Source organism: Trichomycterus rosablanca, chromosome 22 (genome assembly GCF_030014385.1).
Source record: "Trichomycterus rosablanca isolate fTriRos1 chromosome 22, fTriRos1.hap1, whole genome shotgun sequence".
NCBI lineage: Eukaryota > Metazoa > Chordata > Actinopteri > Siluriformes > Trichomycteridae > Trichomycterus > Trichomycterus rosablanca.
In genome coordinates, this window is record NC_086009.1 from 21,009,584 (window position 1) to 21,031,624 (window position 22,041).

The 22,041-nt window shown below is 43.9% G+C and overlaps 1 protein-coding gene across 2 annotated transcripts in view; it reads right to left on the bottom strand.

Moving 5' to 3' along the window:
- Positions 1 to 1,419: 1,419 nt before the first annotated feature.
- The window catches only part of nfkb1 (nuclear factor of kappa light polypeptide gene enhancer in B-cells 1), a 34,842-nt gene continuing 14,220 nt past the window's right edge, over positions 1,420 to 22,041 (bottom strand). Inside the window, exons 7-25 of one of the 2 annotated variants that reach the window (XM_063018628.1) lie at positions 17,118 to 17,266; positions 16,860 to 17,023; positions 15,670 to 15,828; positions 14,962 to 15,066; positions 13,738 to 13,829; positions 12,902 to 13,040; positions 9,786 to 9,935; positions 9,611 to 9,700; positions 9,331 to 9,498; positions 9,066 to 9,207; positions 7,835 to 7,949; positions 7,537 to 7,738; positions 7,165 to 7,334; positions 6,880 to 6,982; positions 6,541 to 6,677; positions 6,078 to 6,138; positions 5,191 to 5,357; positions 4,954 to 5,086; positions 1,420 to 4,408 (exon numbers count right to left, since the gene is read on the bottom strand). In XM_063018628.1, coding sequence (XP_062874698.1) covers positions 4,251 to 4,408; positions 4,954 to 5,086; positions 5,191 to 5,357; positions 6,078 to 6,138; positions 6,541 to 6,677; positions 6,880 to 6,982; positions 7,165 to 7,334; positions 7,537 to 7,738; positions 7,835 to 7,949; positions 9,066 to 9,207; positions 9,331 to 9,498; positions 9,611 to 9,700; positions 9,786 to 9,935; positions 12,902 to 13,040; positions 13,738 to 13,829; positions 14,962 to 15,066; positions 15,670 to 15,828; positions 16,860 to 17,023; positions 17,118 to 17,266 — 2,604 coding nt within the window. In that variant the 3' untranslated portion in view covers positions 1,420 to 4,250. Of the gene's footprint in view, positions 4,409 to 4,953; positions 5,087 to 5,190; positions 5,358 to 6,077; positions 6,139 to 6,540; positions 6,678 to 6,879; positions 6,983 to 7,164; positions 7,335 to 7,536; positions 7,739 to 7,834; positions 7,950 to 9,065; positions 9,208 to 9,330; positions 9,502 to 9,610; positions 9,701 to 9,785; positions 9,936 to 12,901; positions 13,041 to 13,737; positions 13,830 to 14,961; positions 15,067 to 15,669; positions 15,829 to 16,859; positions 17,024 to 17,117; positions 17,267 to 22,041 lie in introns of both variants that reach the window. The other variant, XM_063018627.1, reaches the window with a different exon arrangement.

The window sequence follows — 22,041 nt, forward strand, 5'->3', positions numbered from 1 at the left end:
ACACTTTTGACTGAATGGGCACAAATTCCCACAGACGTACTCCAAAGTCTTATGAGAGACTTTTCAGCTAGAACAGTTGCTCTGAATGGGCACAAATTCCCACAGACGTACTCCAAAGTCTTGTGAGAAGTCTCTGAGAAGTGACTGTTGTTCTAGCTGAAAAGATCACACCAAGGGCACACACACTTTTGTCTGAATGGGCACAAATTCCCACAGACATACTCCAAAGTCTTGTAAGTCTTGCACTTTCTGAGATCCGAGCGTGTGATTTTTAATGGGTGCTGTCAAACTAGCCCTATTTATGTGGACACACATGAATGACTTCCCGCTCCACTATCATAAGACCTTGCTGTACGTATATTTTAGACCCTACATATTAAAAACAACAGATTTATTAATTTTGTGACCCGGTGCTGTTCGACACTTGCTGAAATGCTGAGTTCTTAGCCATCAGTTTAAGGAATAACGCTTCCGCCCCCTGGTGGAAGAAGAATAACGAGTTCTGTGTGGAGTTTGCATGTTCTCCCCGTGTCTGCGTGGGTTTCCTCCCACAGTCCAAAAACATGCAGTGAACGGGTGTATGTGTGTGCCTTGCAACCATTGAAAAGGCCCCCCACCCGCGACCCTGATTGGATAAGCGGTTAAGAAAGTAAGTGAGCGTGACCGTGACCTAAAGTAATTGGACACCTGACCATGATATTGTTGGATGGTCATAGAAGTATGTCTGTGTATGGGAATTTTATGGGTATTTGTAGCCGAGGTCACTGGAGTTTCTTTAAACCGAGCTTTTCATCATGGAACAGGAAAGGACCTTCCCTAAACTGCTGCTGCAAAGTTGAAAGCATATCACTTCCTTTATATAATTGATTTATTACACCTGCTAGCAATTGTTGTGGCTGAAACAGACAAATTAAAAATGAGAAGTGGTGTCCCAATGCTTTCGCCCATATAGTGTAAAATGAGGACATGAACGTGAGTGCATTTCCACAGTAAACACTTCCTTGTGGAACTCTGTTGGAAGAACATTTAGGAAAAAGAACACAAGGGTTCAAGTATAGAATGCAACAATAAAGTATTTTATCATAAAAGTGTAACTATTGCTGTCAACTGCTGGTTGCTATCAAACTTGCCCTGTTTATGTGGACACACAGGAGTCACCAGAGGTCAATCATAACCACTAACCAAGAATTAACTAACAATCCATGACAGAAATGACTCTCCGCTCCACTATCATAAGAAGTTATGTATATTGTATGGATATTTTTGACGCTACACATTAGAAAATAATAAACGTATGCATTTTGTGAACCTGTGCTACAATCCTTCAGCCAATCAGTTGCAGAATCGCTGAAAATTCTTAGCCATCGGTCCAACGAACGACCCTTCCGCCCCTACAAGAATCAAAAGCACGGTCGAATGCAACAATACAGTCTTTTATTATAAAAGTATAACAATACAAACCAATTTCAAAGCTATAATTATTTTCTTTATCAAACAAACACTGGTTTACGCACATAAATACAGAACGAAAGAACAAGCTTTGGTTTCCTAGCGAGTTCTGCTGCAGGAGGCTATAAAATAAAGAGCCTGGATTCTGTTCCAGTCAGTTCATGAACACAGAGGAAAGCACAGAGTGACTTACAGCTTAAATTCAACAAAACGAGATGAAGACGTAGAAATAATGAGAACACTGAAGGGTGTGTTAGAGGATCCTAAACTTCATACATTCACTTGGTGATATGTTGGTGTTTCCTTTGTTTGAGAAAGATACAGAGAGTCTGGATTAAACCGAGAGCAGATTACTTCTCCTTGTTTAAACATCAGACAGTCTGATGATCTGGATAATCTGGCCTGAAGTCAGTTTTTCACACTGGTTTAGTGTAGAGCTCATTAACTGGCCGATCAGAAACTGTTAAACACTGTACTTAACCATTAATGCAGTGGAATTTTCTCTCTGATTGCAGGATTGAACACAGACAGGAAAGTAAAAAATACAATCATATAAGCTCTCATTTACGGAAACAGTTCAGCCAAAAATAAAACCAACACAACGTTCCTCCTACACCAATCAGCCGAGGCACGGTTACAGGTCAGTGTTGCTTCAGATTTGGACTAAATTCACACTGGATGTATTAAATTATTACAATTAATTTATTATTCATTCATTTAAACAGCAAATTTAGCCACTGTTTAAAAAAATCATTTATTTACTGTCTGTTTTACCACTTTATCCTGGTCAGGGTCATGGTGAAATAGGGCACATTTACATTTTCGGCATTCAGCAGATGCTTTTATCCAAAGTGACTTACAGTACTGTGACAGTATATTGTCTAAGCAATTAAGGGTTAAGGGCCTTGCTCAAGGGCCCAACAGTGGCAACCTGGCAGTGACCTTTCGATTACTAGTCCAGTTCCTTAACCACTAGGCTACGACTGCGCACACACAGTAATTTCTGGTAGCTCCAAATGATCTGACTGGATGTTTCAGGGAGAACATGTAAAATGCACACAGAAAGGCGCCTGGCTGCTCGGCCCAAGGGATCGAACCCAGGACCTTCTCGCTGTGAGGCGACAGTGCTATGATTTTATGATATGGATTATATTTGATGATATATGATTATTATTTTAAATAGCAACGCTCCAAACGCTGGTGTAGGGACGGGCGAGCACTGCGTTCCTTTGACTTTTTTTGGCTGAACCGTTCCCTTGACCGTTTGAGCTCGAGTTTGTAAAAAGAGAAAAAAAAAAGAAATAGTTTTAATTTCACAGCTTATAGAACAGAAGCAGATCCTGGACAAGCATCAACAAAAGCACTTAATAGTTCAGGTGCCACACAGTTAGCACCTCAAACACCTGAAAGATCAACACCTCATACGCCACCGTAGAAAGAGTGTTTATTCCTTCCGTATAAAAGGGATCCTAAAGCGCTGGGACTCCAGCGAATCACAGCGAGAGCCATTATCTCAAAGGAACCCAGACGAACATCCATGGAACCGCTGACCTCATTCATTCACCTGAGATACGGTCAGGATTCAATCATCACAGTCAAAGATGTTCTACTAACACTCACACACAGCCAGTCATGTCTGTGTAGCCTTTCTGGGATTCAAACCCAGATCTTAGCAGTCGTGGGCTTGTGTAATACAGCATTTAATACTCTGTTCAATACTATAAATACGGCCGAATGAAAGCATTTCGCAGGGAGGAGCGGGTCAAAATTCTTCTGCGCCCATGTGAAACATCTTGGTCGCAGTGTAGGTGGAGACGATCACTGCGGGGTGATATAGGTGTTGCAGAACCATAAAAAAAAAAAATGTGTGTCTTAGAACACGGAGGATCTGAAACCATGTGGTGCGACAGATACGCAAAATAAGATGAAATCAGGAAGGAAATGAAACCTTTATACGGCGCTGTATTTAAACCGGTGCTGGGGGGGGGGGGGTTAGGGGTTAGGGTTAGCAGTTTGGGATCAGGGGATCAGTGCAAGAACCGGTCAGGGGGGCCGAATTTTGTTCTCCAGTACACCAAAACAAAACGTGTTGGTCCAGAGAGGCTTCGGACGGGACGGGGACGGGGACGGGGACTGAACACCGTGTCGTTCTCTTCTGGAGTGCAGAGTTCCTGAGACAGGATTCACTTAAAATGATTTAAAATCATAACAATATGGACGTCACATAAAACCCTGAATATTAAGATGATTTGATGATGCACAAAAATTAAACCAAGTCCTGGTGTTTAATTTAAGCATTTCCCCCCATGGTTCTCCCAATCTAGTCATTTCCAAGGAGAGCTGTGGACCGCTTCTAATCACCTGCCAGTTTGAGAGCGGTATCGCGTATGGAGAGCCACGCTAAGCTCCATGTGACACCCCCACCCCCATCCTTCCCGCTTCCCACTCGAGCAATCCTGAAGATCGCACAACGCATGGGCAGTAGGAAGCCCCTCGTCTGACCCTCCCTCCCTCAAACACGATCGATTGTGTTTGTGGCTCTGCAGAGATTTGAGGTTGACCCTGTATTAACCAGGGGGCATCATCATCATCATCAAAATCATCATCATCATCATCAAAATCATCATCATCATCATCAAAGTTTAAAAATACAAACTGAACAAACACACAGAATACAAAACCAACATTTAAATAACCTCACACAAGTGTAAAACGGTTTATCCGAGGGCGTGTCGCTAACACAGAGTTCAAGCTTGAGGACTTGCGGTGGCAGTTCGGGGCGAGAGCTCGGGGGATGGGGGTCAGGCTTTGGTGAAGTGCGGTTCCGGGTGTGGGAGGAACGGCTCGGGCGCGCTGAGGCACGGCTTCTGGAAGGACGTCTCCACTCCGCTGTCGTACACGGCGCTCTCGTCCGCCGAGGATAGCTTCAGGTCCCGCAGGCCCGCCGAGAAACCGCCGTCTAGCAGGGAACAGTCGTATGTAAGTTCACTCCAAATTTCATGCCCACAAGACGTTCCATAAAAGTTGGGACAGGGTCGTGTTTACCACAGCATTTACCCCCTTTTTCTCCCAATTTAGTGTAGCCGACCCCCTGCTGGGGACCCCGAGGGCATGTATATTCGCCTGACACACACTCATTCTGACGTGTGCGCAGTCCACCAATCCCTTCGGTGGATTTGCCTGTGAGGTCAGCTTCACGTACGGGGAGCCACGTCCGATCTCTGTGCTCCCCTATTTTTTGTACAGGCGCCCTGGGCAACCAAGGTCCTTACACAGCATTGATAACCCCAACCCTTAGTCCAGTCTATCCCACTGAAGCCAATTTTGTCTGATGCAGGCATTAGCCAATTATGCCTGCTAATGGGCGCCCAGCTGACCGGCAGCAGAGCCGAGATTCGAACCCAGGAGTTCAGAATCTCAGCGCTGGTGCGCCACCCACTGTTACCTTTTAACCCCCGAAACTATTGAAAAGACGAGTACGGTCAGCGAGTCGAGTGTGTGTACCTGTGGTCAGCTGTTCGGCGGGTGTGTCGTCGCTCCCCTCGCACACACAGTGCTCCTGCAGTATGCTAACCGCGCCGCTGTTACCGATGCTCTTCAACCCCGCTAACAGCTCCTGCACCGTCCCACCTGATACCTGCGTGACATTAAACACACACCAGTGTGTAGTACGGTTACTCCTGCTCCTGGATCCTAACACCACAAACATGCACACCAGTGTGAGTGTGTGTGTGTGTGTACCTCGTAGCTGTCCAGCAGTGTACACGCTGGCCGTGGGCTCAGACGGAAGGCGTTGGCGAGAATTCCCAGTCTGAGCGTGTGCGCCAGGCTCTCCCACCCGCCCGGCGACTCCTCCAGACACTGGCACAGGGCCTGCTTCGTCTCCGTGCCCAGACTCTGCATGTCTCCTACACACACACACACACACACACCTTGCATTTAGCGCACAACAGGACAACACAGAGCGTCTGCGTTCCATCACAGGCTGTAATAATAATAATCACAGTTCAGTTTGGTTTTGTCTGATCTTCTTGATGTGCATCCAGAACGTCACTGAATTTACACCCATCGTTTCCGCACACTATTAATAAAAATGATTTAGATATTGGAGGCTTCGCATACTCAGATTATTGCATCCGCACCCACAGTTGGCTTTGTTGTTTGTTTTGGGGTTTTACTGCATGTGTAAATGTGTGTAGAATATTTATGCATAAGCAAATTATCATTATAAAACGGATTGTTCCGGTCCTAAAATCTGATTGGCTGAGCCGCGTTCGAACCACCTCACATCATTCCATATGAATACGCCACTGAAAAGAAAAAGTTAATGTTATGTTCGCCCTCATGTTGCCTAGCAACACTGCTAACGAACTACCTGGGGTCGTGGAAGAATGCTTTCTGTAAGTGTTTTTGTAAATAAAGACATTTATAAATTGAACGGTTGTATTTTATTATGTTTTATGTTGACCGCCGTTTTATAAAAGCAATAAGCCACTCGAGACTGAGATGTTTTAGGCCAAAACAACCTTCCCCGCGATAAAATCGCAGTAACGTACGGTCTCGAGTGGCTTACTGCTTTATTTGAAGAAGAGGAGGTATGGAGGGGAGGTAAGTGCCAGGGTGCCTACCTTGTGGTGGTACCAAAACAGTGCTGGGCTGGTATGGTTTACCCTTCAGGATTTCACGTACCTGCCAAACAAAATTCAGGATATTTAGCTAATAGTAGTAACATTTCTACATCACTTTAACACGCGTGTGTGTTCTGTTCTATGCATGAGCAGAATCCCTAGCGGCGCTAGTGGCCTGGCCGGGCATGACGGAGGAAAGGTCAGATTGGGTTTCCTCATCGTTGCTGCAAGAGCGACTCCAGCAGTCTAGTTGAAACGAGCAGTAGAGCAAAGCGGGACTCTCTGTACGTGGTACGGCTCTCTGTTCCGGTCTAAAACCGGCTTGGTGCCACAGAGGCGTCACCGAATACTGCTGCTTTTAGCTATGATTGAACTGTAAGGTTGACGATCACGTCACGCCCATGCGTGCAGATCACAAAGCTGTTCGATTTCTCTAATCTAACAGATCTAACGGAACTCCAACCTCTGCCGAGGCCGCCATGTTGAGCGGGGTCGTCCCTGGGACGTAGCCTTCGTCCTCCTCGTCTTCCTCGCCCTCTTTGCAGCACTCCTCGTCGTTAAAGAACAGCGGCTCGAAGTTCTCTCTGTGAGGATCGGCACCTGGGAGAAAATTCATCATTTTTAACAACCGCTTCATCCTGGTCAGGGTCCTGGTGGGTCCAGGGCGCCCATCCATCACAGGGCTTCGGCCGTCACCCCGCCAGAGCTCACATTAAATATCGCTCGTTTTGTCTTCATTAATGCCTTCAGTAATACTGACGTAAATAGACAGAAAAGCGAACAAACGCAGTCGTACACATACCTGCAGCGATGAGGAGCGCGCTCAGTTTGAGCGAACCCCGCCCTGCTGCGATGTGAAGGCCGGTGGAGCCGTTATACGTCAGGCTGTCCACTTCAGCATCACCCTGCACAAACATCACAATCATACTGACATATAATGATATACTATAGTGATATACTATAGTGATATATACAGATATACTATACTAACCCCAGATCCAATTTGGTGATCTACACAGGGTCTAGTTTAACGTAAATGATATGCCTATGATGGTTAAACGAACACGATGGCATCGAACGGACGTACCTCCAGCAGCAGGCAGCCGGCGAGCGAGACGTTATCGTGTTCGGTAGCGAGGTGAAGCGGCGTGCGACCGCACGTCCTCTCCTGAACCTCCACGCTGGCCCCGGCCTCCAGCAGAGCCCGCACGCCGTTCAGGCTGTTGGCCAGCACGGCGAGGTGCAGAGGGCACACACCTACACGAACACACTAAATTACTAATGCGGACACACTGTGCCATCGATATAAACACAACTCCACTCAGATAGTGACCAGAGGTGAGATTTAAACCCAGAACACACAGATCCCTGGGGCTCTGATGCTGTGTGGGGTCGCTTCACCGGCTGTACCACTGTTCCTCACCGTATAGGATATATGGCATGACCTGTGTGTGTTCACCTGCTGAGTTGTGCGTGTTGGTTAGCTCCAGCACCTCCCTGCGTTTCAGCAGGACTCTGATCACGTCCCCGTCCGACTGCTGGGCGGCCAGGTGCAGCGCCGTGTTGCCGTCGCGGTCAGTCAGAGTGATGTCACTTCCTGCTGCCAGTAACGACTCGACTGCTTCCTTCTGATGGGTCAGTACGGCCAAATGCAAAGGAGTCTGGGATATGATAACGCACAGGTTAAACACTGCACCTGATTCCTGTGTGCATCCTGTGTGTGTGTGTGTGTGTGTGTGTGTGTGTGTGTGCAGTACCTGATACAGGTCGTTCCTCATGTTCAGCACGTCCTCTCCAGAAATGGCTGAAATTACCTGCGCCAGGTTCTGCACCGTGTCTGTCTGACTGTGGATAACGCTCAGGTGCAGACCCCTGCGCACACACACACACACACACACACACACACACACACACACCTTACATCACACACTACACACCAAACCTGTGTTCCCACTAAAATATCAGTGGCATGAAAATTCTAATACGTGTTAATGGCTTGTATGACAAGGAAGATATTTATAATAATATACATCTAATAATATTAATGATATTAATGATATTAATATTAATAATATATAATATTTACTATTACTACATTTCGTGTTATGAAGGCATTTAAAGTGAATGTGTGTAAGTAAAAGAAAATGAGAGTAAAAATATGAGCAATATAATCAATGCCAATAGTATATTAAAATGTACTTATATTTACGATATTAATTATTTATATATATATTATTATTTATTATATATTATTTATTTATATAAAATAATAATAAAACCAAGATTTTATAATAATAATAATAATAATACATTAATATAATAACAGTAAACACTGATAACAAAACAGTACTAATCATAATAATAAAACCAAGATTTATATAAAAATAATAATAATAATAAATGTATATAATAACAATAATCAACAACACTAATACTAACACTACAGCCAAAATGTATTTAATAATAATAATAATAATAATTCCTCAATAATTGTAATAATAATAATAATAATAATAATAATAATAATAATAATTGTAGCCTAGTGGTTAAGGTACTGGACTAGTTATCTAAAGGTCACTGCCAGGTTGTCACTGTTGGGCCCTTGAGCAAGGCCCTTAACCCTCAATTGCTTAGACAGTATACTGTCACAGTACTGTAAATCTCTGTGGATGAAAGCGTCTGCTTAATGCTAAAAATGTAAATGTAAATAATAATAAATTGATATAATAACAATGAACACCAGCACTGATAATAATAATAAACCAAGATGTATATAATAATAATAATAATATTTAATAACACTAAACAACAATACTAATAATAATGATAAACAATAATGAAATTATATTTTTTTCAATCTATACATACACTTAAAATCCCTTTATAGCACAAGATAAAAGGACCTGTTTGGTTTGATGGAGCAGGTGAACACCGTGTGTGAGTGTGTGTGTGTGTGTGTGTGTGTGTGTGTGTGTGTGTGTAACATACGTGTCTCCGTTCTCGTCCTGAGCAGCCATAAGGGGGCGATGTGGCACCAGCAACCTGCGAACATCCCCACTAACAGCATATTCAAACAAAGCACCAGCGTGTTTCTGTGCCAGTCCAGCTAACCGAGGGTTTAACAGACTCTCTGGAGGAGGAGAGACAAGAACATCAGCTCAGGAACATCAGCCCGGTTCCTCCAGACTCGTACATAAAACACGTTCAGTCCTGATGTTCATGTGAATCCAGACTGAGGCTCCTTCAAACTCACCTGTAGTTTCTGACCCGAGTTCGTCTGAATCCTCGCCCTCATCGCTCCTGTCCTCTGGTGATGGAGGTCTCAGCTGGACGTGCACCCCACCTGCTCCCGTCGGGCCTGGATCATCGTCCAGGTCACTGTCGCTCTCTTCGTCCGTGTCCTCCACCGGCCCACGATAAGCTGCTGGAGGAATCGGAGGCATCAAACACGAAGAGTCGCAAAATGATTTTTATTGTGCTTCCACACTACAGTCTGCTCTTCTGTACTGATATTTATGATTTTGGAATCTCACCATGCTTGACGGTGTTCCCTGCTCCACCCATCGAGGGTGGAAAGCCGTAGTTGGAGTTAAAGTTGTTATAAAAGCCCTGGTAGTAATGACCTACACACAAATAAAATTATTTAAAAAAATATATAGATATTTTCCACATGACCACAAATGAACAGAAACAAAAATGCACTCTTACCTCCACCTCCGCCACCTCCACCTGCTCCGTGACCACCGCCGGACGCAGCTCCACCTCCTCTGTACATGCCCCCGACACCACCCCCGGCTCCACCGTAATCTGGAAAATTGGGAAGCGTCTTCTGCCTCTTCCTCTGAACCTCCTCCTTATCTATAACATGATGAGAAAAATAATCACAGATAAACACAAAGCATCGATGAGCTACAGACATCTATCCACCATCAGTCCACTATCTAACTCCAAATTCCATAAAATTCATTTTTCTAAAGGGTACGAAAACTTTCGGAACAAACCAAAGGATGCAAAATGAAAGTCAGAAAAATGTGTGAAAGAAATGAAACATGAAGACAGAAACCGAACATGAGAGAAAACGAGAGAGAGAGTTTAGAGGAAGCGCGACATGCGGCGAGAGGAGAGAGAAAAGAGCGAAAGTACACGAAAAAGGAGAGAGAGAGAACACGAAACAGAAAAGAGTAAATATGAAAGAGGAGAGAGTGAACACAAAATAGAAAAGGGTGAATATGAAAGAGATTGAACATAAAAGAGGAAAGAGAAGAAAGTGAACATATAAGTAAACATGAAAGAGAAAAGAGAGAGAACAGTAAAAGAGATTGAACATGAAAGAGAAAATATTAAATACAAAAGAGATAACTCAACATGAGTAAACATAAATGAAAGAGAAAAGAGTAAACATGAAAAAAGAAAAGGGTGATTATAACACAAAAGAAAAGGGTGAATATGAAAGAGATTGAACATAAAAGAGGAAAGTGAACATCAAAGATGAAAGAGAAGAAAGTGACATGAAAGAGAAATTATTACATATAAAAGAGATAACTCAACATCAGTAAACATAAATGAAAAAGAAAAGAGTAATTATGAAAGACAGAAGAGTGAAGATGAAACAGAAGAGAAAAGGGTGAACATACAAGAGATAAGAGTGAAAACCAAAAAGAAAAGAGTGAACATGAAACAAAAGAAAGGGCATAAAAGAGGAAAGAGGTATTATTAAAAAAGATTAAACATGAAAGAGTAGAAAGAGAACACAAAAGAGAAGAGAGTGAACATGAAACAAGCAAAGGGTGAACATAAAAGAAAAGAGTAGACATAAAAAAGAGTGAACACAGTAATCATAAAAGAGAAGAGAGTGCACATGAAAGAGAAGATATTAAATATAAAAGAGATAACTCAACATGAGTAAACATAAATGAAAGAGAAAAGAGTGAATATGAAAAAAGAGTGAACATAAGAGTGCAGTGAACATAGGGCAGTGATAGCTCAGTGGTTAAGGTACTGGACTAATAAACAGAAGGTTGCCGGTTCAAGCCCCGCCACCACCAAGTTGCCTGAGCCTGAGCAAGGCCCTTAACCCTCAGTTGCTCATCGTGTTCAGATCATTGTGTAAGTCGCTTTGGATAAAAGCGTCTGCTAAATGCTGAAAATGTAAAATGTAAATGTAAATAAGAGAAGAGTGAACATAAAATAGAAGAGTGAACATGAAAGAAAAAAGAGTGAACATGAAAGAGAAGAAAGAACAAAATAGAAAAAAGGAAACATGAAAAAGAGTGAACATAAAAGGGTAGAAAGGGTGAACATTAAAGAAAAGATTGAACATGAAAGAAAAAAATAAACATGAAAGAGAAGGGAGTGAACGCGAAAAAGACTGAACATGAAGGAGAAGAAAGAACAAAGAGTGAACGTGAAAGAGAAAAGAGTGAAATGACAAAAAACAGACTAACAGTCCAGCAGTTTAAGAATAATAATTCTCAAAAAAAAAGAAAAGAAAAAAACTGTTGCAAGGAATAAAGAGCCGTTCCCATCTACAGTCCATAACATGATTAAAAGATTTAGTGAATCTGGACGAATCACTGTGTATGGAAGACTGGTTCATCACTAAGATACAGAGCAGAAGATACATTTTAATGTTAGCGTGTGGTTGTGGTACTGGGTGGATTTTTCAGGTGTTCTGCACGATGAAGGTGGGAGGAAAAATTTCCACCTGCGTTTATCAGGTATCTGACGAAAGGGTGAGAGAAGGTGGGTGTTTATTTTCCATCAGTGGTCTGAAGGTGGGTGGTACAGGGATCTAACAGGGTGGTTTTTTATTTTAAGTGTTTTATAACCGAAGCTTTGTTCCAGTGTGTCGACCCAAAATCTCAGGGCTGAGGAGATGAATGAATGCACCATGGACAGGGTACCAATTCATCCCAGTGAAACTTACACTCACACAAAAAAGCTAAAACACATTTTATGACAGGATGATCCTGCACCTTTAATCTCCCTAATTATTAGGTTCAGGTGTTACAGCCACACCCGCTGCTAAAACAATTAAAAACAAAGCAAATGTGACGTCCGTTGTATGTAAATATTTACCCTAAACAATCGACCTTAATAAGAAAAAATAGGAAAACATTTGGTGGCACAAATTATCTCCCAATTTAGTCATTTCCAATTCCTAATTGTGAACCCGCTGGTGCGTGCACAACCCCTGACCTATACTGTACACACAGTATACGTACTTCTAATTTGTAAATTCTGGTGTTTCAGCCATGACAATTGCTAACAGGAGTAATAAATTAAGTATATAAAGATGTAATTAATATGTTCCCACTTTGCAGCAACAGTTTAGGGAAGGCCCATTCCTGTTCCAGCATGAGCGAGCCAATAAAGACGTGAAGAACAGCCTCATTCAGCAGCTTTGGAATGAACCGGAACATCGACCGAGGCTTTGTTACTGACCGACATTCGACTGCATGGGCACAAATACCCACAGACAGACTGGCTGAAAAGAGGTCACACAGAGGTCACTCTATTTTAAAACATAACGTTTTTAAAATAGGACGTCCGACAAGCTTTGAAGTTTCCTTTGAAGTTCCTTTTTTTTTTATTCTTCCCTTTTATGTTATCAGGTCATATTCAAATATTTTATGTCCTCCTACTACGAGACGAGCACAATCGATCGATCCCCTGAGGGAAAGAGAGGGGTGTGTTGGCTGCTGTCTAAATTAAATATAAAATATATAAAAATAGCACCTATGGTGCGACTGGTGGGTGAGAAGTTGTTCCATGGCGTGTTTTTCTTTATCCACTATCTGATGGGTGAAGGTGCGTTTCTGTACCTATGATCTGTGGGTGGTAGGTGAACGGCTTGGGTTCGCTCGTCTCGTTGTCTGACTTCCTCTTGAGCTGCACGAACACCGAGATGGGCTTCTGCAGGTTCTGGTCACGGTATTTGGGCGTCTTGAAGACAATAGCAAACTAAAAAAGAAGAGAAATGTGGGAGATTGATTCAGATTCGTAAATAAATCAGGTTTTATTAGGAATTAGAAACTATTACGCCAGCGGGCACCAGCTGATCCGTTTTGTACATTAATAATATGGCCAGAGCCGTGCTTTTGGGTTGAATTAGTATACCTACTAAAATGCTGCATTTGGATCGTCTCTGATCTAACATACACTCACTGAGCACTTTATTAGGAACACTGACCAGGTACAGACATTCACTGTTTACTTTACAAGCTACACCTAAAACAATGTTGAATTTAGTGGGTATACAATCACTAACTGGCCCATCTTTTGCTCTGTACACACCCTTACCCCTCTGTACTCCCTTTATCATTCAAAAAAGCTCCCCACAGGACTGATCAGACGTTATTTTTGAGCACATTTAGTCAATGCTAGGAGGAGAATTGCAACTGTCCACCTACAACCAGCACTAACAGGGAAAAGCGGAACAGAAGAATCCTAACAACACTGCTGAACCTGCTGCACTCATGCCAAAATAACACACACTATGATGCCATATCGTTTAGTGTCACTGCCGCGCATTACCCAAACATCATCTGGTCAGTAGGGGTCGTTTCCATTAATAACCAGGCCTACAGTCAGTAATTGTACACCCACAGAGTTCGGCTATAAGGATGACGTCAATGAAGCCGTGACCCATCACGCTCACCTGTCTGTGCACGTCGGTGGGCGAGAAATCCCCGAAAGCCTCCCAGGCTATTCCCGTCTCGTCGTCCTCGTAGAAGCGAACCTGGATGTCATCTAGAAACCACATGAACAGAGCCAGCCAATCAGGAAGCACCGTCAACAGATAAGAGAACATCAGACACAACCATGGACAATTTAGTGTCTCCAATTCACCTCACTTGCACGTCTTTGGAATGTAGGAGGAAACCGGAGCTCCCGGAGGAAACCCACGCAGACCCGAGGAGAACATGCAAACTGCACACAGAAAGGAACCGGACCGCCCCGCCTGGGGATCGAACCCAGGACCTTCTTGCTGTGCCACTGCGCTTCCCCTTGAAAGTGTGCTTAAGTGCATTTTGATGAAACTAGGTGGCACAGCAAACCCATATTGCAAGCCCAAAACCAACACCGCTGAGATCTACAGTGGTAGCCTAGTGGGTGGTGCCTTGGGCTATCTACTGAAAGATTCAGGGTTCGAATCCCAGCTCTTGTTTGTTTATTAGGATTTTAACGTCATGTTTTACACTTCTGATCCCATTCATGACAGGAACGGTAGTTACTCATTACACAAGATTCATCAGTTCACAAGGTTATATCAAACACAATATACCTCACTTGCACGTCTTTGGACTGTGGGAGGAAACCGGAGCACCCAGAGGAAACTCACACAGACCACACAGACACAGGGAGAACATGCGAAGTCCACACAGAAACCTGGGGATCGCACCCAGGACCTTCTTGCTGTGAGGCGACAGTGCTACACTTCTCTCTAGGGTGGAAAGATCTCAGCTGTGCTCCACACAGACACGGTTACGAGAGGGGCGAGGAGAAGGGTTTTAATGTTAGCGAAACTACGACCGCTTAACGGACCCCTACAGAAAGAAAGCGCCGACTGCAAGAGAGGAAACGGGGGAAAAAGATGTGGGAGAAACCGAGAGTTACGTCATGTAAAACAAACGAAACGTAGTAAGAAAACGAAAGAGGGACGAAAACGAGGAAAAGAAATAAGGGAAGAAAGAGAAACGTAAGCGGTGTGTGTGTTTCCTCCTCGCCTCATTTGCATGCCGGAGGGGAAAATCCCGAGGGCGGAAAATCTGCTGGACTTCCTCTATCGGGCCCGAGGTTATCGTGATCGGACGCCGAGCTACGCGAGACGCGTCGTCTGATTTACGGCGGCGGCGGCTGCGTTTATTATTATTATTATTACCTTTCTGCACTTTATCACACAGCAGGTAGACTTCCTCTCCCCCGGTCACACATCCTGCCGTCCGATCCATCCTCACGATCTTCAGGTTGGAGGCGTTGGGAGCCTCTGAAACACCACGAGTAAAAAAAAAAAAACAGCTTTTAATTTAGAACGGATTCGAGCGTATTTTAGAAGGGACGGTGGATTCGGAAAGTATTCAGACCGCTTGGCTGTTATTTGCACACTTTTTGTGGTGTGGATTTGATTTTGAATGGGTGCACGATGGTCCTCAGCGCTCCTTGGCCAACACGGAGGAGGAACAAGCAGCAGCGGAGTTACAATCAGGAAAATCAGGACGCCTGGCTATGAGCTTCATGAGTTCCATTAATTCCAAAAACATCCGGCTAGAACAACAGGCGCTCTGCTGAGAAGGCTCCTCAGAAGACTTGGAAGTGTGTCTGTGGGAATTTGTGGCCACTCGGTCAAAAGATGAAATCATTTGTATGGCTCAGTTGATGTTCCGGTTGTGTGATGCTCTGTAGAGGCTACTGGAGCTTGCTTCGTGTACTTGCAAAGGACCGTCCCTAAACTGTTGCTTTAATGTCGGAAGCAAATCATTTCCTTTACGTGACTGATTTATTACACCTGTTAGCAACTCTCATGGCTGAAACACATGAATCCAGTAATGATAAAGGGATTATAGAGAGATTTAGGATATAAGGGACTCACTGCTATCATAGATGGGGTCTGAAATGACCGGCTCAAGTCTCCGGGTGAAGCCGCCCTCCCCGTCGGGCAGAAAGGCGGTGAACATGAGCCTCACCACGCTCAGGTCCATGTCCTTGGCCTGGTGAGACGCCGCGTTAGCCATCAGATTCCTCTGGTGATCTGGAAACACGACGACAAACGTCAAACACAATCACAACATTCAGGAAGAACGACATCCAAACACGAGATATTTATATAAACCATTATACTGTATATACATTATTTATTTATTTATTATTATTATTATTTATTTTTCACGTTCAGCTCACACATAAACGTATGAAAATGGTTTTTATGCTCGTTTTACGAGATTTCTGAACCTGTTCTGGTCTGGATCAGGTTCATTTAACAAAACAGGAAATTCAGCACACACACCAGTGATGTGTCCAAACATGCAAATAAATAAATACACACACACACACACACACACACACACACACACACACACACCTTCCGAAAACCAAGATTTAAATAGTTTAGTACAAAGAGACATCATGTGACCTTCGTTTCTTTAATGCACAACTTCAGAGCCACACACACACACACACACACTTATACATCTATAAACACACACACACACATGCAAACACACACATGCATACACACACATATATATACACTTATACATCTACAAACACACACACACATACACACACACACTAATACATCTGCAAACACACACATATACACACATATACACACTCAAACATGTACAAACACACACATATACACACATATACACACATATACACACATATATACACTCAAACATGTACAAACACACATACATACATCCACATATACACTCTACAAGCACACACACAGACTTCTACATCTACAAACACACATACACACTCACACATCTACAAGCACACACATATACAGTATATAAATATATATATATATACTGTATATACACACACATTTATATACACTTACACACATATGCATACTGTGTATATACTGAACCTTCTAAACCTTCTTTCTCTCTCTCTCTCACACACACACACACACGTTAGATGTAATACAGTTCCACAGCACATACAGAGAGACCCAGCAGGTACAACCAGGAGCGCAGCTTTATCTGATCTGTACCTGCTCATTCAGGCCTGTAGATCATTTTTTATATTAATTTCTGAGTCCCGTGTTACCTGCGAGCTCTCTAGGGATTCGCGTCTCTCCCTGGAAAGAGTCTATCTCAGGATGGATGGATACTCCGTGGTTGAAACCCAGCCTGTAGGCTTCACTCATTCGTTCCTCCAGCGTCTTGGTGACGTTCTTCTTCGTCACATGCAGGATTCCCAGATTAGGGAAACTGAGACAAACAAGAGCACAAGAGCACGTGAAACACCTGAATGCTGATTTCGGGGTGAAACGTGTCCCTGAAGGTCAGGCGATACGGTACAAACCTCATGACGGAGTCTTTGGGCTGGATTTCGGCAACGCAGATGCCCTTGTCGCACTGCTTTCCCACGAGGCTGTGCGCGTGGAGATGTGGCAGTTTGGTGTTGGTAACCAGCTGGACCACCACTCTCGCCGGACCATGGTAATGACAGATCTGTAGGACAGAATTAACAGATAAAATAAAAATAACATACAGGCGTGGCACAGTCATTGTGACTTCCTCTGTCGATGCACGGCCCCGCCCTGACCGAGACGAGGCGTAGGACTATCACACACTCTTTCAGACATGCTGCTTTCTTTACATCCATCAAGTTGCAAACAAAGAGTCACGCACTACCGTCTGTGATTTATCCATCTATCATGCGGGTGTCTCAACCTGCCAGCAGAGGCCGCCAATGCCGCAGCGATGAGGAACCGCATGAAGCGACAAAATCGTTTTTGACCCGGCTGTGCCTCGTTGCGCTCAGTTCCCATGATCGAACTTTGACCCAGTTTGCCGCTGACCTTTACAAAGCTCCTCCAATGAGACAAACTGTTTGATATGAGACAATACAAGCGACTCGGGCCGTACAAACGACGTTTAACGTGACTTATTGTAGTAAAACAGCGAGTGAGGAATGTGATTAGTGGAGGAACTTATGAGCAGTAATAATGAAGAGAAGTTTAGTGCTCCTGTCTCCTTCTTTTACTACATTAAACCACGTTAAGCTTTATTTTCAACCAGAAGCGTTTTAGACTCTGGGAGAAGCTGATTCTGATTCTCACCATTTCTCAGAAGCTGGAGCTGTAACACAAGTTTAAAAGTGAAACAGGGAGGAAGATCCAGATAAACACAGATACATGTGGAGCTGTAACCCTGGATCTGACGCTTATTCACACTAGTGCAGATTCGTCTCAGATTCGCTGCTTCTTATGTGAATGCCTGACCAGGTCAACAGCACAGCAGAGGTTCGAACTCGAAAGCGAGAGAGATCAGATGTGGCGTGTTAGACCGCTGTGCCACCGGAACACCCCGAATTTCTTTTTTAAGACCGGTAAAACATACAATAGAATTATTTCTCTTAGGCACCACAAAGATTTGAAGTGGTTTGTGAACCTCAGACCTAATTTTGAAATAAATTAAAACAATTAAAGCTGCAGCTTAAATCTTGTTTACTTGTTGATGAAGCTAAACAACCAGAGAGGAAGTGGAGTCAGGATCTCGTAAGCAGTGATTTGGGTAATAACCCCGAAGATTTTTCTTCCCGTCTGACTTGAAAAGGCAGCGTGTCGGAAAACGAAGAGCTAACGTGAAAAGCTGGAGGTGTTCAGAAGAAAAAGTATAAATGTGACGTATGTAAGTTTAAAGAACGTGTAAGAACATTCATATGGGGATTTCCCAGCACTGATCTGAGCGAGGTGACAGCTGATGGAATTTTCTCAGCGTTTTATTCAGCACTTCGTACTTTCTACGGCCTCCGTGATGAAAAAACAACGATGTCCCACATTCGGCGGCTGTTATTGGAACGACACCGTGATGAACGACTGCTCGTGTATCTGGCCGATCTTTAGCGATCTGGTGCGTCGGCTCACATGTGGTTCGAGAGACACTTTCTCTGGTCTGATCTGAATCAGGTGTGATCAGGCTTCAGCCCCCAGAAAAAAAATCCCCAGCGGCTTTTCACAGCAAGACCGACTCCGGAGAATTTCACGCTAAAACGAAACACTTCCTTCTGAAGCAGAATTGCTCTGAGCTGTGAGGCAAACCCCCTAAAAACCCCTAAACGTGTCATTGTTTGTGTTTTGATGCTAAACAACATCATGAAGTTTCTTTATTACTACCCAACAACAATCGTGACTTAATGCCTCAAATCAAAACCAAACTGCAGGTCATGATAGAGAGTCTAATTTACACTTTTAATACTCTAAAACTAAACTCCTGCCGTGCCCTGGTTTGTTTGTTTGTTTATTAGGATTTTAACGTCATGTTTTACACTCTGGTTCCATTCATGACAGGAAACGGTAGTTACTCGTTACACAAGGTTCATCAGTTCACAAGGTTATATCGAACACGGTCATGGACAATTTAGTATCTCCGATTCACCTCACTTGCACGTCTTTGGTCTGTGGGAGGAAACCGGAGCACCCGAAGAAAAACCCACGCGGACACGGGGAGAACATGCTCCAACTCCACACAGAAAGGACCCGGACCACTCCACCTGGGGATCGAACCCAGGACCCGTGCTCTGGTAGTCGTCTTTAATTCCAAAACCACTTCTCGACTGCGGTGCATCAAAAACTCTATATACAGCAGCTAGAGACCAGCAGTTGTAGCCTAGCGGTTGAGGTACTGGACTAGTAATCAAAAGGTCGCTGGTTTAAACCCCACCACTGCCAGGTTGCCACTGTTGGTCCCTTAACCCACAATTGCTTAGATAACATACCGGCTGTTTACTTCAAACCACAGGGTCACCTACCAGTATGTTTTGAGTTTAACACATCACCTGGGTCCTGGGTTCGATCCCTAGGTGGGGAGGTCCGGGGCCTTTCTGTGTGGAGTTTGCATGTTCTCCCCGTGCCTGCGTGGGTTTACTCCGGGTGCTCCGGTTTCCTCCCACACTCCAAAGACGTGCAAGTGAGGTGAACTGTCCATGAGTGTGTTGGATATAAACTTGTGAACTGATGAACCTTGTGTATCGAGTAACTACCGTTCCTGTCATGAATGGAACCAAACATGACGTTAAAATCCTAATAAACAAACAAACAAACAAACAAACCCAGACCATTAAAGGATTAATATTGGGACACACTTGTATGGCCTTATTCTAATCATTTTAATTATAATAACAGTAAGCAGCTCTGTACTGGTACATAACAGATTCCCAGTTCATAAGGTCCCACATTTAATATTTCAACAAACAATAATCTGAAAGCACGTTTCCAGGAGGAGACGCACCTGATGGCGGGCGTGTGGAACTCGGTATGATGGCACCGTTGTGGTAAACACGTGCGTGCCAGGGGTGTCGAATTTCTGCAAAGTCAGTTTGCATCAGCACGCAGCACAACACAGAACGTATCAACATGGTGCTGATAGGTGTGTGTGTGTGTGTGTGTGTGTGTGTGTTGTCCGCAGCTCTGCTCTCAACCTATAGCTGGGTTCGTTACCAAGACACAAACACTCTCACTGACTTTCTAAGGCGCTTATCCTGATCAGGGTCGTGGGGGGTGCTGGAGCCTCTCCCAGCTCTCTATAGGCACGAGGTACACACACACAAACACACACACACACACACACACACACACGTCTAAGGATAATTTTAATAGCTCCAGTTAAACTGACTGCATCTTTGGACTGTGGGAGGAAACCAGAGCTCCCGGAGGAAACCCACACAGACACGGGGAGAACATGCAAACTCCACCTGGGCATCGAATCCCAGGACCTTCTTGCTGTGAGGCGATAGTGCTACCCCAAGACACAAACAGGACCTGACGTCCTGTTTTAGACTCACAAAGTTGACAAAGATGAACAAAACACACACACACACACACACACACATACATACACACACTCACTAAAACACACACACACACACACTCACTAAAACACACACACACACACACACATACATACATACATACACACACTCACTAAAACACACACACACACTCACTCACTAAAACACACACACACACTCACTAACACACACACTCACTAACACACACACACACTCACTCACTCAAACACACACACACACACACACACACTCACTCACTCACTAAAACACACACACACTCACTAAAACACACACACACTAACACACACACACACACACACTCACTCACTAAAACACACACACACTAACACACACACACACACTCACTAAAACACACACACACACTAACACACACACACACTCTCACTAAACACACACACTCACTAAAACACACACACACTAACACACACACACACTCACTCACTCACTAAAACACACACACACACACACTCACTCACTCACTAAACACACACACACTCACTAAAACACACACACACTAACACACACACACACACACACACACACACTCACTCACTAAAACACACACACACACACACTCACTAAAACACACACACACTAACACACACACACACTCTCACTAAACACACACACACTCACTAAAACACACACACACTAACACACACACACACACTCACTCACTCACTCACTAAAACACACACACACACACACACACTCACTAAACACACACACACTCACTAAAACACACACACACACACTCACACACACACTCACTCACTCACTAAACACACACACACTCACTAAAACACACACACACTAACACACACACACACACTCACTCACTCACTAAAACACACACACACTCACACACACACACACTCACTCACTCACTAAAACACACACACACTCACTCACTCACTAAAACACACACACACTCACACACACACACACTCACTCACTCACTAAAACACACACACACTCACACACACACACACTCACTCACTCACTAAAACACACACACAGGAAAAAATGTGGACGGCTTTATAGCTTATATATAGTTTATATTTCACATTTTTAGAAAGTGTCTGTTAAACTAAATGTTTATTTACGCTGTGTGACGAGATCTTTCAATAATATCTTGTCCGGTGTTGTGTGAACTCTTTACATGATCAGACTCTCTAACGGCACGTTCAATTCCAGGATGGAAAAGATGCGTTCGCTGCTCAGCTTTGTGATTACTGTGCACAATCTAACCCCAACGCTGCAGGGTAAACGCTGGGATCCAGTTACACACTCGCTATGTTGTGTGTAACGGTGTGTCAGGGCTCTAGACTAACTTTTTGCACTGGTTGCACTGGTGCGCCTAACTTTTTTTCTTAGGTGCACCAGCACAAAAGTTAGGTGCACCCTAATTTTC